The sequence below is a fragment of the Aricia agestis genome, chromosome 2 (assembly GCF_905147365.1).
Source record: "Aricia agestis chromosome 2, ilAriAges1.1, whole genome shotgun sequence".
In the NCBI taxonomy this organism is placed as follows: Eukaryota; Metazoa; Arthropoda; class Insecta; order Lepidoptera; family Lycaenidae; genus Aricia; species Aricia agestis.
Genome location: NC_056407.1, coordinates 4,879,987 through 4,897,119, shown reverse-complemented (window position 1 = coordinate 4,897,119; position 17,133 = coordinate 4,879,987). Strand labels below are relative to the sequence as shown.

Here is a 17,133-nt window from a genome sequence, read left to right as displayed (position 1 = left end):
ATTATATTCGTTTAACCCTGTTGCTATGCTTTGGGTTAAATGTGCGCATGTTTTTATATACATTCCCTTATGTAGTCTCTTATGTGGCGAACAGTATTCTGATCCACCAACTGAAGATTGGATTGAATGTTGCCTTTGTGGATCCTGGTGACACGAACAGAGCACCAGCGGACACGGCAATTTTATTTGTGATACATGTCTCATCACGAAGTAACTAAATATATTTCTAAGTGAAAGTTGATCTCATATTTCGATTTAAGACGATTTTGTTGTTTAAAATTAAGTATGTATAGGTAGTTAAAAATTCAAATAATACACGAATATCGTTTATGTTCTAAAATATGTATATTTTGTTGTTGCGTACTCTTACCCAAAGTGCTGCGTACAGATACCCAGATACTGGGGTAAGAGTGCGCAAATGGACGGGTTATTGTTTTCTAAAGTTTCTTAAAATATAAGCTACTGAAAAATACTATTGTTGTGTTTAAGTTGTTAACAAATTAACAGTCTTACAAATTAACACACTTTTGTTTCATTGTACTAATTATATTTGAGTTTTTTAAACCATCAAAGTTTAAATGCGCACACTTGACCCACAAGACTCTACTATGTAATATAAAATATTTCTAGAATTGATCAGTTTTAATATAATATGTTAGTCTATATCAGCGTCTGAACAAATGTGCCAAATTTCGAAAGTGTATGTATACAGCTAGTATACAGTATGTTTGTATGTTCATATCTCCGGAACCACATGCGGTAAGATGACGCCATGAGTGTTGGATGTGTGGAACAGAACAGAGAACAGTGAATGGAACAGCAGCGTAAGCGACAAAATGGTTTTAGTCGCGTAATTTAAGAACCATAAATACATTTCATATAAGCTATGGGCAAATTAAAATGGAAGCTTAAATCATTCTCCTCTGTTGGCAAAATAGGAGTCCCTTTTTTTACAGAGGTCTTTTTGATTGATTATTCTGTGTTATAAAAGTTGACCAATCGTGTTATGCTATGGGTAATTCAAAGACAAAGACATGATGAATACTGACAATGAACTTTAATTTCTTAGCTTTAGTCATTGCTGAGAAAAATCCATATCGCTACAGTCAAATTATCAAGGCGTCGCCTTAAGTAATTCTTTTTTGTTTTTCGAGCTATTGTAATAACTTAGGGATCTAACGCTAGCTAACTTAGGGAAATTACTGTACATTTCATCAAAATCAGTTCAGTAGTTTTGAGATAGTTAATTTTAAGTCTATCTTTTTAAAATACTATTATTCGATCACAGTATAAACTTGTATAGATTAATTGAAGCTCAGTATAATATATCCTCTTCATATCGTCGCGATAGAGGCAGTCTACTCTGCTTAGTGCTTTCGTATTTTCTTTCGTTGTTCAAGGCACACTCGCTCCAAACTAAGTTATACAATCTATTGACCACTAGGTCAATATACATTATACTATTATTAAAATTAGCTTTACATTAAATGGACTAAATATTTTAAGACAAAATATTAATTTTCAGACATTAAAGTTGAAACTATTTCATATATTTTTAATAAAAGTTTACCGACCCCTCCATACTTCAAAATTTCCTAACTCACTGACAGTGAGTCACTGACAGTGAGTCACTGATCTTTAGGCCCGATTCCACCAACATCTGTTAGCCCGGGCGCGCACTGGCGGCCATCGAGATAGATATACCTTAGTATGAAACCGCCATAGACGACGCGCACCTGGCCGCAACGCGACCTGCGGCCACACCATACTTGGGATGGCCGCCGCGGCCTGGCCGCTAGTGCGCGCCCGGACTTAGTGTTAACAGCTTGTTAAAATGTCATGTTTTCTCTTTCATTCATATAAAAAACAAAAGAGGTAATGTGATACTAATTTGAGCTTTAACTTTAACAGTTCTTGGTGAAATTGGGTCTTAAACTCTTAAAGAAGATAGTACTCACAGATGTACGGTGGTGTTGCTGGGCACCTGCTGGCCCACGGTGGCCTCCAGGTAGAGGGTGCTGTGGCCGCCCACGCCGCCCACGCCCACCACGCCGCCGCTCTGCATCACGTTGCTGCAACACACCATCGATTACGGGATTATACTTAAGAGGTGGGCAAATGGCCAAATAGCCAGCCTGGGCAGTTTCCCGTCTGTAGTGATAATCACACTGGAATTTGGTAGCAGGTTGGCCTACGATCGCGTTAGAGCGGGAAGAATGGAACACCTTGGGGGAGACCTTTGCCTAACAGTGGGACACTAGGCTCTAAATAATCACACTAGTAAGTAGTAACTATACATTGTATAGTGTACTGCAGTGTGACAACTTACATTACACTTTCTTGATATATTACTGATATTTGTAAAGAAAATATTTATAAGTATGAAAACGAAATCGAATAACGAGTGATACATGACTCACTTATCTGTGATCTCGTGGTGGTGGTAGTCCACATAGGGCGGGGGAGCTCGGACTTCGCCCTCGGGGCAGCGAGGCACCAGTATTGGTGGCAGAGCTGGACAGAACAAATTAATAAAGATTATGCAATATTGATTTTATATTATGTGTATTGGCATATTTTGCTTGTAATTGCATGTAAAGACAACCGCTTACCAGTTTAAGTTATTAACTGTCAAAGAAACATTTAACAATGATGACACTTCAATTTAACGAAGAGGTTGATCGATAATGTTAAAATCTTTATTTGGCAAAAGGCTTATGTCAAAATTACAGTTAACTAATTAATGTCTGTCTCTGAGTGCCGCAGTAAATTGAGCTGTTTGACTGATTTTATAAATTGAAAATTAGTACTTAATTTCCTTACCAGGCGAGTCAATCTTATTGTAGTGGTAAGGGTTGACACACACTTCGTCTTTCTTCAGCTGATATGCAAACTCACAGTGGTCAACAGGTTTTAATTCATGCTGACTCTGAAAAGCAAATATATAATTTTGTTAATTCTCTATCTATTAACATATTTTTAGGGTTCCATACCCAAAGGGTAAAAACGGGACCCTATTACTAAGACTTCGATGTCTGTCTGTCTGTCTCCAGGCTGTTTTTTTATTTTTATTTTTATGAAATAAGGGGGCAAACGAGCAAACGGGTCACCTGATGGAAAGCAACTTCCGTCGCCCATGGACACTCGCAGCATAAGAAGAGCTGGCGCACCTGGCGTTGCCGGCCTTTTAAGAAGGTATAGGGGAGGGTAGGGATGGAAAGGGAATAGGGGAGGGTAGGGAAGGGAATAGGGTAGGGGATTGGGTCTCCGGTAAACTCACTCACTCACTCGGCGAAACACAGCGCAAGTGCTGTTTCACGTCGGTTTTCTGTGAGAACGTGGTATTTCTCCGGTTGAGTCGGCCCATTCGTGCCGAAGCATGGCTCTCCCACGTATATGTATTTCAAGAACGAAGAAATTTTCACAGATTGTGTATTTCTGGTGCCGCTATAACAACAAATACTACACTACGCTATAACAACAAAATAAAATTAATATTTACCCATACAACAAACATGATTTCTTTGCTATTTTTTGCACAATATCAATTACCGCAACACTATACACTATAGGCACTTGAAATATTCACGAAATACTCAGTTGTATTTGTAATTTAATCATTGATGATAAAATTTAAATTAATTAATTAAGGGCGGCTCCCATACAAAAAAACACAATTTTCAGCCTATTTTTGCTCTATTGTGGTACGGAACCCTTTGTGCGCGAGTCCAACTTGCACTTGGCCGATTTTTTTTCCTTCAACTGGCACTATTGTTTTCCATTTATACAAACAATCATAAACACCGAGCCAATTGAGATTCAGATTTTACTGTAGCAGAAATACCTTGCCTTTATCTGAAAGGACTCTTATTATAAAAATACAGTAGAACTCCAATTATCCGAATTAATGGGGACCGGGGCCCATTCGGATAATCAAATATTCGGATAATCGGATTTTTAAAAAAAAATTGCCATTGGAGAGAATAAAAGCTACGTTTTGATATTGCACTATTTTTTTATTGAATTAAATGAAAGAAACATGGAATTTTCACATGTTTTAAATATAAATAAAATGTACTAATGTACAAGTTTAGAAATAAAAATCATTGTTTTTTAAACATCTCCGTTAATGTAAGCTGTTTTGCGGTCTTCAACCGTTTTTGGGCAGCCAGGTCACGCATTCGCTTGACGGTGAGCAGTTGCAAGTGGTCACACTCGGGCTGACGCGTGATTCGGATAATCGGCGATCCGGATAGTCGGAGTTCGGATAATTGGAGTTCTACTGTACTCTTATTATTATAATATAGCCTTACAGATATTATTGACAGGACAGTTAAGTGATAATATCACGTATGGAGATGATATAGTTTATTTGAATTTAATAAAAAAAAGCATTGTTACACTCACCTGAAGCTGCGGCCACCGCCACAGCCTGCAGTAGACCACATGCGGCAAACCCTTTCTGTACTGACCATTGACACCATTGTCATTTAGCTTAACTCTGTTGACAAAAATATATCAAAACTTATAGCATTTCTCCAAAAGCATAATTCATTATATGATATTTTTGAATGTAAGTAAAAAATTGGCTTTGTCATAACGTAAAGGGGTAATCATACAATTTATTATATTATTTTGCTTTCTTTGATCTAATCTCTAATCTACTTTTGAGTAGAACTTTATATAGGACAGGTATCATCTATGTATGCTACTCCTACAATATCAGACACGCATATCCTATATGGGCATTTTCAAAAAAATGTGTACCCCTGGTTTTTACCTTGTCCCTTGACTTCGCTACAGATTATTTGTAAAAAATTACATACTAACATTTTGTAATTTTAATGTAGGAGCATAAACAAGTTTTCTTTTATTAAAATACATTCACGTTTGTATATAATTTTATTTAGTATGAGATTTATAAGGGTTTTTAAGTACCGAAACCTATTAAATTCACCTGTCCCCTTCCCAGAAGTTGAAACAAAATCTTTAATAACTATTTTTTTTCTTAAAGTAAGTTACTTAAAAAACATATGTTAGATTCTTAAATACTTAATGTATCAATTGAATGTCTTGTTATTGAAAAATCTAACATAATTTAACTACAAATTAATTAAAATTATAATCATGAAAAAACAACCCGGCCGGAATGTTCGGTTTAGTGACCGTTTTTTTTAGTTTTATAAACATACTACAAAAATATTTTCGGCACTAAATGATAGCACTATATTTCATTGTACATCGAGAAACTTCAATTTAAATTTAGTAGTTAAAAATCTGCTACAAGACGCGGACGCAGGTTGGATGGTTCTTCAGGAACGGTTTATTTGTTCAGATAAGTGACCATATTTTGTAAGCATTATTATACTTTCTCCAACTGTTTTTACTGTTGACACGTTGCAAAATTAGTTTAGTATTTAGTATAAAAAATGAAATTGTGATAACTATTATCGGTTATTTACAAACACTTTAAAAGTAAAAGAAAGTAATATTACGTGACTTCCGACTTGTGACTTTTCGTATGGTCACATATAATGGAACGGACAAGTCACAACAGGCGGAAAGCATAAGGCTTAGTTCACATTTTAAATAAATTATTTTTTTATTCACAGATTTTATTAAGAAAATTGGAGATTTTTAAACTGGTACGATTAACGTACAAATATATTTTATAATACTTATGTGTTAAGGTGACGCCGCGTTAAAGTAAAAAACCGTTTTGGATATGTTTTAGATTGCTAGTTTTCTATGAAAGGCCGGCCCGGCCTCTCACAGAAAACAAGCAATGGAACAGCAAAAAATGGAAAGGGCGTAAGCGACAAAATAGTTTTGTCGCGTAATTTAAAAACCATAAATACATTTCATATAAGCTATGGGCAAATTAAAGTGTATGCTTGAACCAATCCATGTACATTTTTGGAAGCTTAAATCACTCTCCTCTGTAGGGAAAAATAGGAATCCTTTTTTTTTACACAGGTCTATTTGATTGATTATTCTGTTTTATAAAAGTTGACCAATCGTGTTATGCTATGGGTAAATCAAAGACAAAGACATGATAAATACTGACAATGAACTTTAATTTCTTAGCTTTAGTTATTGCTGAGAAAAATCGATATCGCTTAGGATATGTTATTCGAATATTCGAATACTCGTTTTATTCGAATATTCGACGGTTTTATTATTCGAATATTCGCCAAATTATTTTTCGAATAATTCGAATACTAAAAATATTTTTTATTTTTGTTTAAAATGCTATCAAACATAAAATTAACATGGAATAAGGACATAATTAAGTGTATTTCAGAAAAATAATATCATTTATGAATATTCTACATCTTTAATGATATATATAAATCTGTTTTTAGTACTAATGAGTATACGGCCATTCATCGTCGCTGTTGACCATGTTTTTAAATCATTGTTGTTCATGTTATATAAAACAAACTCGTTTTTTAAGAAGGTAATAAATGTAAGTGCAATATTGAGATTTTTAAAATATGTAGTTAAAATACAAAAGATATTTTTTTATACAGCTATTTTTTTTTTATATAAGCTCGCAATGTGATCTATTCGACAAGTTGATAAAAATTTGCTATTCAATAGCTTTACCACGGCAGTCCTCGACTGATAATTGAAACAGTACAGTTTCAAAAAATGTCGATGGCGCCTTAATATCATGTTATTTGTGTTATCAAACTTCAAGTTACTAAATTCACCAGCTCTAGGATTGTTTCACCCTCTTTCAGGGCTTCGTTGCAATTTTTTTTTCTTTGTTGTGGGGTTGGTTTTCTAGTGACCCTTTTTTATAATTTCGAGCCACATTGACACAGGTGAAGCCGACTAGGTGAACTAGGTGAACGTGGATCGAAAATATCAAAAAGACGGGTAAGCTGGCTTAGTATTAATGAACAGATATCTTAACTCAACTTTAATCTCAACTGCTGCCTAGCAAGACTTAAGCATAATCACATGAGAAAAGTAAAAGGTGCTACGATCGAAAACTGTTTACACTTTACAGCCTTTCTTTTATTGCCCAGCTGTAACCTTAAAATATACATTTTTAAAGTGTTTCACAATAAAAATAAACTATGTCATTTTTAAAGATTTATGTTGATAAAAGTAAAAATAAGAATTGCTTACTTTAGAGTATTAACAAAATAGGTTGTACATGGCTGTACGAAGCTTTTTGTTACTTTTATTCTGAGTATTCAGCATTTTTCAATATTTTTTAATTATTCGAATAATATTCGAATTATTCGAAAAGTTTTGTAAAATATTCGAATTATTCGAATAGTACATTTGTCGAATAATAACATTCCCTAATATCGCTACAGCCAAATCATAAAGGCGTCGACTTTACTTAACAATAACAAATATACTATTTAAAATTTAAGTACCTAAAAGTTTTATGTTTTTTAAAAATTTTGATTTTATTTCCACTACTTTTCTATCAGTAAAGTTGAAAATCATTTTGTGTCGTTGATATTTGCAGATTTATAATAACTAGACATCAGATTATATGCATTTGCATACTTGCATATGCAAATGCATATAATCACTTTTTAGGCGATAGTGCATATTTTGGCAATTTTTCGTTGATAGTGCATATTTCGGTAGTTTAACTTCCATGGGCATTAAGATTGCAATCGGAAAATGTTGGTAGAAAATTATTATTGGCGTATAATAAATAAATAAAAAGTCTTTATTTCAAGAAATTAAAAATCCTGTATTTTATGAAATTATAAAAATTGGCGCTTTTATTAATGTCACTACCGGAAAAGTCTTCAAAAAAATAATAAATTTTAATATTAAGTGACTTTTGATTGTGCATATTTTGTGCATATTTCGACCATTTTTCGTGCATATTTGCATGGATATTTCGGCACTTTGATCGTGCATATAATCCGATGTCATTAATAACTTAGGAATTCGTAGACATGTGAACACATCTTTATGATTATGAGATGTTCGTCCCTCTAATTATTGAAGTTAAATCTATGAAATCAAAGAATTTTTTACTTTTATAAGTAGTGCAACAATAAAAATGTTTAAATAAAAGGTTTTTGTGTTATAAAAACTCCTTTAAATATGTTAAATATTACTTACTCATGTAAAAAAATTAAAAATAACCTAGTGGTTGGGTCACATAGTCACACTATGGATTAAAAATAATTGCTACTCTTGTTGATCCTTGAAATTATCAAAATTTTTTTTAATAAACAATTAAATATGCATTTCACTAGATTAAATTAACGAAGAAATCCATTTATTGCTGTATTTTTTTGTATTAAATTATATTTTACATTTAGTCGCACAACGGAATCTGTTTCGTCGAAAATTCGATTTTGTTTCAATAATATCAGAATAATATAACGTTTTCAGCGTTCTTTTTAACTTATTCCATTAGTTCAATATTTTTCCTTGTATATGACATTCAAAAAAAGGTAAATAAATGACCTTAAAAAATATAGACATATTTTTGCAAGGGTACACGTTTTTTTGAAAATGCCCATATGCCACTACTACTTTATGACAAAATCAAAAGAAAGAAGATAGCTTTAACACAAATGTGTTAACATTGTAAATATTAAAAGCTAGGTGGAGGCTAATATTTATTAGCCTCCACCTAGCTTTTAATATTTACAAATCAGTTAAATGCGGACATGACAGGTAAAAACCCTTGACTTTGCAGCCAAAAGTCTGGCTGCAAAGTCAGTCATAAACAGATTTTTTTAAAACAATTTTTTTAAATCAAGGCAGGAATAATTATATTCTGTTCATTGAAGTGCAAACAAGCCATTACATAATTATTTAGCCTTTTAAAACTTGTCTTCCACAAAGATTGGACATATCCAAAAGAAACGAGTACACTAAATTAAAGAGTGAGTGTAAATTTTCCCTTTTTTTTTAATCTAGCATTTAAATAGAAATAAAAAATCTTGTATCCAAAATCCTGGAAATTTTATTTTGTTTGGCCCGGATGACTTACAAACTAAGACAAATCTGGGGAACTCAAACATAATATTATGACAATTATTATTATTTATTACTGTTATTAGTATTTTGAATGTAGCAATATATAGAAACTAACATGATTATAATGTAGCAATAATAAGCAACTAACCTAACCTAACCCGTCAATGTTACCTGTAGGCTGTACCTACAGGTAACATTGACGCTATATTATTTAATTTGTGTAGTTGAGATAAGTACTATTTAATTTATTTACATTTTTATTTATAAATTATATTTACCTAGCTCTAGGTAGGCCAAAGACAGAAACAACAATAGTAAACAAAAACAAAACAAAATCGTCAAATCACATACTTACTTATATTAGAGCTGTCAAAAAAACTATCATACCTACAATTATTTTAAATTTAAATACCTATGTAATTATTATAGGTCGAGAAACTTGTGTAAGTACTACGTACATAATGTTAATATTATCGTAATTTTGTAATATTGAGCTACGAAAAAATCAATGATACTCACAAGTTTGCGATAACATACTTTCCGATATTCGCACCAAATAGAATCACATTTTCTTATTAGATTCTAATAAGAATCACATTCGGACTTACTAAATGATTAAGATAACAATCTAAAATAAATCAACTACAAAGCGATCTTCTGATAATTTCGTCTACGCTTTCCGCAAACGGCAATGTACCTAAACAATAATCGTAAACGTTTTCAGGGTTCACACTTCGAAGCTTTACCGGCACTCAGTTTTATAAATTCGGTAGGATATTTATTAAAAAAGGAAAACTTATGATCCGAAAATAGTCAGTCTAACAAAAAGCTTCAATTGTTTTGACGGGAATTCGACCTTCGTTTTGGATTTTGCGTCCTGTCTGCGGTTATGTCACCAATTTACGGTGGTCATTGTACGCGGCGAGGTGAACGTACGGCGTGAACTTTTCGATCTTGTCGGATTATAGTACGCTTAGTTCAAGAATCAAGTCTGCGTTCGCGAATGGGACGGGTTTTCCAATTTCCAGTTTCCGTATTTCCAAAAGCAACTATTGATGAACGAAAAAACGATAAAAATACATTATACGAAAATGCTATGCTTTAAATTTTAATGCATTGTGTTGGTTGAACATTAAAATATAATTGCTCAGAAGTGGTGCATTTTATTTGTGTTGAAAATTGGAAAAATCTATAAGGCGCAAAAATTTGCACTCAGATAGGTATTTATTAGTGATCGGCCAAAAAATCTAGTTTCGGCCAAAATATGTATAGCCGCAGTCTCGTACTTGCTTGCCAACGAGGCCCCAGCTCAGTAGTCAGTTCGCCACCATCTATTTAGTCGTGTTTTGAGATTACGTTTTCCAAATAGTGACCGACCGATATTTCGGTTTCGGTCAGTTTCGGACAAAAATAAGATTTTTGTCCGACCTTTTTTTCCTGTTTCGGCCTTTGTTCCGGTTTCGGCCAAAATATAGCCGAAACTCGAGTGTTCGTGAATTTTCGTTCGTCGTTACTCGTTCGTTAAATTTCGCAGCTTTAGATTTCGCCGCCGAGGCCCCGGCTCAGTTCGCACTTCGCCACCGTCCATTTAATCCTGTTTTGACATTATATTTAACAAATAAGTGCAAAATTACTAAATATTTATTTAGTTTTTATTAGTACTTCATTTTATTTTCATCAAATTGTCTAAGCCTAGACCGAGTATTAAGAGGTTTATTGTTGAATTTTATTTCTAAACGATAAACGCACGTTTATTTAATATAGTTATGTAACTGTTGGTGAATTACGTACCTAAGTCTTATTTTAACAATTTTCCCGAACAAACGATTAAGTAAATGCTATGATAAATTGATTGTATTATGTGTGAACTTTATTTACTTAATTGTTTTGTTTGACTATGAGATAACAGGAGGATATAGCTTGCGAGAATTATCTTGTTAATCATCTCGCCTCATTTTTTTCCTTACACTACGCGTTTTATTTATATTTAATATTAACCTTTAACTATGAACGTTTAGTCTCACAGACCGTTCCTACCCTGCCCATATTATCTACCCCACTTCCCCGTAAGATTTACTCTTGCGGCCCTTAGTATCTTCAGGTTTAGTGGCAAAACGTCTTCTGACGCAAAAAAATGTGACGCCAACTGCAAATTTGCTTAGTAATTTCGTTTTTTCGTCTGTAAGAATAGTGTGTCCATGTAAATCTCATTCAAAGAATATGACTGCAATTGATTGTTTTCAGTAGTACGTCTTTGCTTTAACTTAGGGTAACCTTTCGTTGTAATATACTAAAAACTTGGTATCGGATCAAAAAAGGAATAATATGGTACTGAAAAGTTTCTAGAGAACATATTCATTATTCGAGTCTAAGATTGATAACATTTATTTTAAGACTAGACGTTCTGCGCAGCTTCGCCCACGCAAATTAGGAATTTCACAGAAGATTTTTTTTTTCAAAAGTTGGAGAAAAAATATATTTGAAAGCCATTTTGTCACTAAAATCTATATATATAAAACTCGAAGGTGACTGACTGATTGACATAGTGATCTATCAACGCACAGCCCAAACCACTGGACGGATCGGGCTGAAATTTGGCATGCAGGTAGATGTTATGACGTAGGCATCCGCTGAGAAAGGATATTGATAAATTCCAACCCCAAGGGGTTCAAATAGGGGATAAAAGTTTATATATAATAATACCTCTTAACGCGAGCGAAGCCGCGGGCAAAAGCTCGTATAATATATTTTAGTATAATATATTTAATTTTAGTATAATATTATATTTTTTGCGTTGCGGTCAAAAATAGTGTCGACGGTATGTAATAATATGACCAGCCACTATTTTCAGATCAAATACCATGATCTTGTCTTGATTTGTTCTTGATCGAGCAAAGCTGCGGGCAAAAGCTCGTTAAAAATAAAATAGTTCTTTTGTTTAGGTTTGACGTTTCAAATTTAAAGCTCTCTTTTCTTCTAAGTATTTTTTTAATTTAACTTTATTTATAAAAGTTAATAATCAGAGTAGATAGGCTATTAAATAAGGTTTATTTTAATGTGTAGGTGTCTTAAAAAAAGTTAATAGAATTTTAGTTATTTAGGTTTAATTGAAATATCCCTAGATCAAGTTGATGTGTGTATTAATAATAATATAATATCTATGGACGCTTCACACCACGTCAGTCTGGCCCCGTGCTAGGTAAGTACCTCAAGGACTTGTGTTACGGGTACCAGATAAGACAACGGAAATATATTTAATACTTTTATACTAACATAATATATTTAAGATTTTTACTATACAATACACATATTTAATACACATCCATGACACAGGAACTTTGAAAACTTTTTGTTCCGTCGGCGGCATTCGAACCCGCGACCCCCCGCTTGAGCTACCGTCGTCAAATTATCGTCGTATTAGTTTAGAAATGTCACAAAAAGTAAAAAATCCAATTAGGCACGTTTTTGTGTTAATTAATTTAAAAAAAATAGTTAATTTCAGTAAATTATCGTTACTTTAAATGTTTTGTCGAGTTTCGGTTTTGGTTTCGGTTTCGGCCGAAACTGAGGATAAGGCCGAAAGTTCGGTTTCGGTTTTAGTTTCGGCTAAAACTGAAGGTAAGGCCGAAAGTTCGGTTTCGGTTTCGGCTGAAAAATCAGTTTCGATCGGACACTATTTTAAATACTTTATTTTTCTTAAAAAAAGAAACATACTCGGATATTGTGGTCTTAATTATCAAAATGCGTAACTCCATTGCATTGGAATGAACTTTACAGGAGCAAATAAAAAGTGCTTAATTTTATTTAATTTAAGTGTTATTTTAAATGGTTTGCAAAACTAGGAATATTGTATTAATTTAAATGCCTAAACCTTATTACAATTAGATTCATTCCAATGGAGTTACCCATTTTGATATAAGCCAACAGTATGATACTATCATGTCCATGGACGTAGCCAGGATTCTAAAAAGGGGGGGGCAGGTGAGGTAAAAATTAATAACAAAATAAAACGAGCGAGCGAACTGGGATTGAATGCCTCCCCTTTCACTCCGCAACTCTCTTCGTTGCATGTTTAGGTATGAAACTCGTGAGCATTAGTGACCGATCGCTATTGTAGGGGGGGGGTCTGCCCGTACCTCGCTACGCTCATGATCATGTCATGTCATACCTATAAGCAATTCAAAACTTTTTGTTCGCTCACGTCTATAATACCCACCTAAGCGATTTCTGCTGGAACTTATTCAGGGTATTTAGGGCTGGTTTACACATATTAAGTAGATAAGTAGTAACTAAATTTTAACTTAATTTGAAGTGCCTGCCCGAAATGACAAGCCCCGCCTGCCAACTTAACAGAAAATAGTCAAAATTTTAATTTCCTTGTTTAGTACTTAACTTAATTTTAACTTGCTACTTGCTACTAAATTGTGTATTTACATGCAATAAGTAACTTAAAATTAAGTCAAATAGTAAATACTTATCAACTTAACACGTGTAAATGAGCCATTAGGGACAAAACATACTATACGTGGGAGAGCCATGCTTCGGCACGAATGGGCCGGCTCGACCGGAGAAATACCACGTTCTCACAGAAAACCGGCGTGAAACAGTGCTTGCGCTGTGTTTTTTCCCTTCCCTATCCTCCCTTAACCCTTCCCTTTCCATGCCTACCCTCCCCTAATCCCTCTTAAAAGGCCGGCAACACACCTGCAGCTCTTCTGATGCTGCGAGTATCCATGGGCGACGGAAGTTGCTTTCCATCAGGTGACCCGTTTGCGCATTTGCCCCCTTGTTTCATTAAAAAAAAAACCAAAAGTCCTGACGTCTAGGAGGTGAGAAGGAGGGAGGGGAGGGGAGGGTGACAAAGATTTCAATTTTTGGTTCTTCGTCAATAACTAAAAAACTATGCGTTGTAGCAAAAAATATTCTATGACGACATTAAAGCTTATTAAATTCTCTATAAATTAGATTTTATGCAGTTTTTCCAAATTCTCATCCGTTTTCGAACTACACGCTCAGGAAAAGTAAAAATTAATAAAGCTTTAAAATATGTAGGTATTCCTTTCTAATTCTGTTTGCAACGACAAAATATTGTTCTTAGTCAATGCTCAGATGCTGATAAGTCGTCTATTGTCCTTGGCGTCAATGTATTACCTACATTTTTCTACCCTCACTTTTGAGGGGTCAGCTCATTCCCGATGATTCATGATGTTTTTTATACAAATAATTAAGCTGGCACTATGAAAAGGTCTACAGAAAACTCCGCGATGGTATATTGCCTATCTCTTATGGATATCCCACAATAATTTTTTTTGTCATTTACTTTTAACTTCAAATTATGGCCTTTGTTTTGTTATTTTTCGAAGTGATTTTTAACCAATACGGCAATAATCCTTATTCAATTAAATACTTTAAATACATTATTGATTTAATACAGATCTATATGGCCCTTTACAGCATAATATGATTTAAATGAATATTTTCGAAGATATTACAGATTTTAAAATTGTGGGATGTAGCTTTTGCGGCAGTACCGACCAATGCGGGCCATGGGTAGTAATGAATATAATTAAAACCTACTGAATCGATTTTAATCATTTCTTCGGTGAGTTATATAAGCTATAATATATTTTATATCCAAATACATCCAAAATTTACTTAAACTTTAAATTACACTTAAGTATTATAATTAATTAATGAATCACAGAATAATTTCCAGTAATATATTTAAATAAAATAAATAAAAATAAAACATTTTTATTTCAGTCTGTGGACCTATAATGATAAAATACTTGCCAGTGAGATTTGTAATCTCTGCAGGAATATTGTTAAAATAGAAGTACACCTCAGGCTTTATGTGAAGTAGCCAAGATTTTGGTATCAAATTATTGTATTTATGATATTGTAATGAATTAGTAGCTACAATAAGTTCAATGGCTACTAGGGTTCATAGATATTAATGTTGACTTCATGCATATATTTTGTGTGTTCGTTTATAATTTATAGATAAGATATTACATTATTTTATAGACAAGGTACAGCTTTAGTTATTAATCTCAGTAAAATACTGTACTATATTAAATTGTAATAAACCATAGTTAAATATTAAACATGTGGATGCATAATACTTATAAATCACTTTGAAAAAGCCAGTAAAGGGCAAACAATATCTTTGTGTATGGAAAAAAAAACAAAATATTCACCTTGGGATCGTTACGCATTTAGTGTGGCTGTTTTGATTAGATAAAGCCTTTTCTAGTTCTTCAATAGCGCCACTTTTCTTCAATTTTTTCACAAGACTTTTTACAGCCTTCTCTGACCACTTGTCTTCTGCAGTCGACGTACCTTCGGGACCTTTTTTCCACCCCAGAAGTCGCTTAACCACTGGAGGTGTTAGCGGAAACATTCCGCGAAACTTCACCGATTTGATTCACAGACACATTCACGAACTTCGAGCATAAAATGTAATAAACGTAATTGTAAACTAATTACAGTTCCTTCTGTGAGTTTTAGTATAAATCAAAAGTAAATTAACCCGAAAAGTACGAATACGGCCATTAATTTCTACTAATGAAAATTGGGAATTAGGAATGACATTGACAAAATACAAATCAGACAGCAAAATATGACATTTTTTTTTAATTCGGCCCGGTCGGGACAGGCAAAGGGAGCGTTGCCCATACAGCCACAAAATAAAAGACAATAATTTGACAGGTATATTTTTATGTCGGCTGTACACTCTCGCCGAGATACAGCGAGGCGGCCCGAGTGCGAGAGTGTAAATGGGTGAGCTCGCCTCGTCCCGCCTGTCTCGGACCCTCTCGGTCCGATGTCGGTATTTTGCGCCCGAGACAAAGGGTCTCGCGACTCGCGAGGAAAGCGAGCGCATTACTGTACACTCTCGCGTTTTTCACTACTAGTCGCGCCGCTAGACAGTACAGAACAGAAAAATAACAATAATAAACGTCACTGTCAGTCATTATCTGTGAGAAATAAAATTAAATATCTTTGGATTAAAATGATATCTTTCGATGCATGGTGAATGGTTCATATTTTAACTGCGATTAAACTAAGCAAGAATGTACATGATCATGGGCGTACCGAGGGGGGGGCGTTTTTTTATTTTAGCGGTGGGTTCAGAAACTGCAGGCATTTTAAAGTTTTGAAAAAGAAAATATATCCAGAAAATTGCTTATTTAGGTTAATTATATTATGCATTATATTATATTATGCAAAATAAAATATCTGCCAAGCTTACTTAGAAAAATATGAAGCTTTATTTTTTTTTTATTTTAAAATGTCCCTACAGGCTTACCTAACCTTTGAATCGTCAGTGCTTTATATGGAAGCTTCTTTGGGGTATACTAAACACCCCTATCTTAATCTGACAGATCCGATGGCATTTCAATGTTTAAAAAAATTTGCTTTAACCCACCATGCGAGAAATCTGATTTCTATACCATGATAACTAGACACATATCAGAAGCCTATACAAGCCATAAAGTTAATATACCTAGCGGAATAGAAAAACGAAGGCCTGAGCAAGAGAGATGTCACTATCAGTAACACTGCGTGGTAAAAAAGACGTGTGATACAATGACAGCTGCACTCTTTTTTTTGACGTCCAGTTGGCACGTGCCGCACGTTGACAATTTAATCTCATAGAATTCATGTTCAATCATGCTTGTGTAAGTGTATACGTACACATATTATTTTTCACACAGATGAAAACCAATTTTGGTTTCGTTTGACAGCTCGAGATTGTTGCTCTATTCCGCTAGGTATATTAACTTTATGATACAAGCTTAATCTGACACGCTCGAGCTACTTCCGAAATCCCCTCTTCCCCTCCCCAACTATTCGTTCTAAGTATATGAGACGATACCATTGGACGATACACGCAGATCGTCCAATGGTATCGGTTTAAGGCTGATACCGGCCACCTGAAATTAGCAGGTCGATGTCTATCAGTACAAATATCGACGTTAAGGACATTAAAAATAACATTTACTAGCTGTTCGTCCGCGTGGACTTCAGTTTATAGCGCGCGATGTCAACAAAATTGGTGTCAAAAGCTTTTATAAAAAAACCCTGGTACCCCTTAAATCAATACAGCTGTGCAGTGTGCACACAATAAGTATTTCATTTTTTTATATTAAA

The 17,133-nt window shown here is 34.0% G+C and overlaps 1 protein-coding gene across 2 annotated transcripts in view; it reads right to left on the bottom strand.

Annotated features, from left to right (window-relative positions):
* LOC121740017 (mothers against decapentaplegic homolog 3) overlaps nt 1–15,547 on the bottom strand; it is a 40,667-nt gene extending 25,120 nt beyond the window's left edge. For both annotated transcript variants that reach the window (XR_006037521.1, XM_042132691.1), the window contains exons 1-5: nt 15,177–15,547; nt 4,408–4,501; nt 2,824–2,929; nt 2,421–2,514; nt 1,959–2,072 (exon numbers count right to left, since the gene is read on the bottom strand). Coding sequence is in view for 1 of the 2 variants with exons in the window: in XM_042132691.1 (XP_041988625.1) it covers nt 1,959–2,072; nt 2,421–2,514; nt 2,824–2,929; nt 4,408–4,501; nt 15,177–15,379 (611 nt within the window). In the remaining variant the exon portion in view is untranslated. The remainder of the gene's footprint in view (nt 1–1,958; nt 2,073–2,420; nt 2,515–2,823; nt 2,930–4,407; nt 4,502–15,176) is intronic.
* Between the last annotated feature and the right edge of the window lie 1,586 nt (nt 15,548–17,133).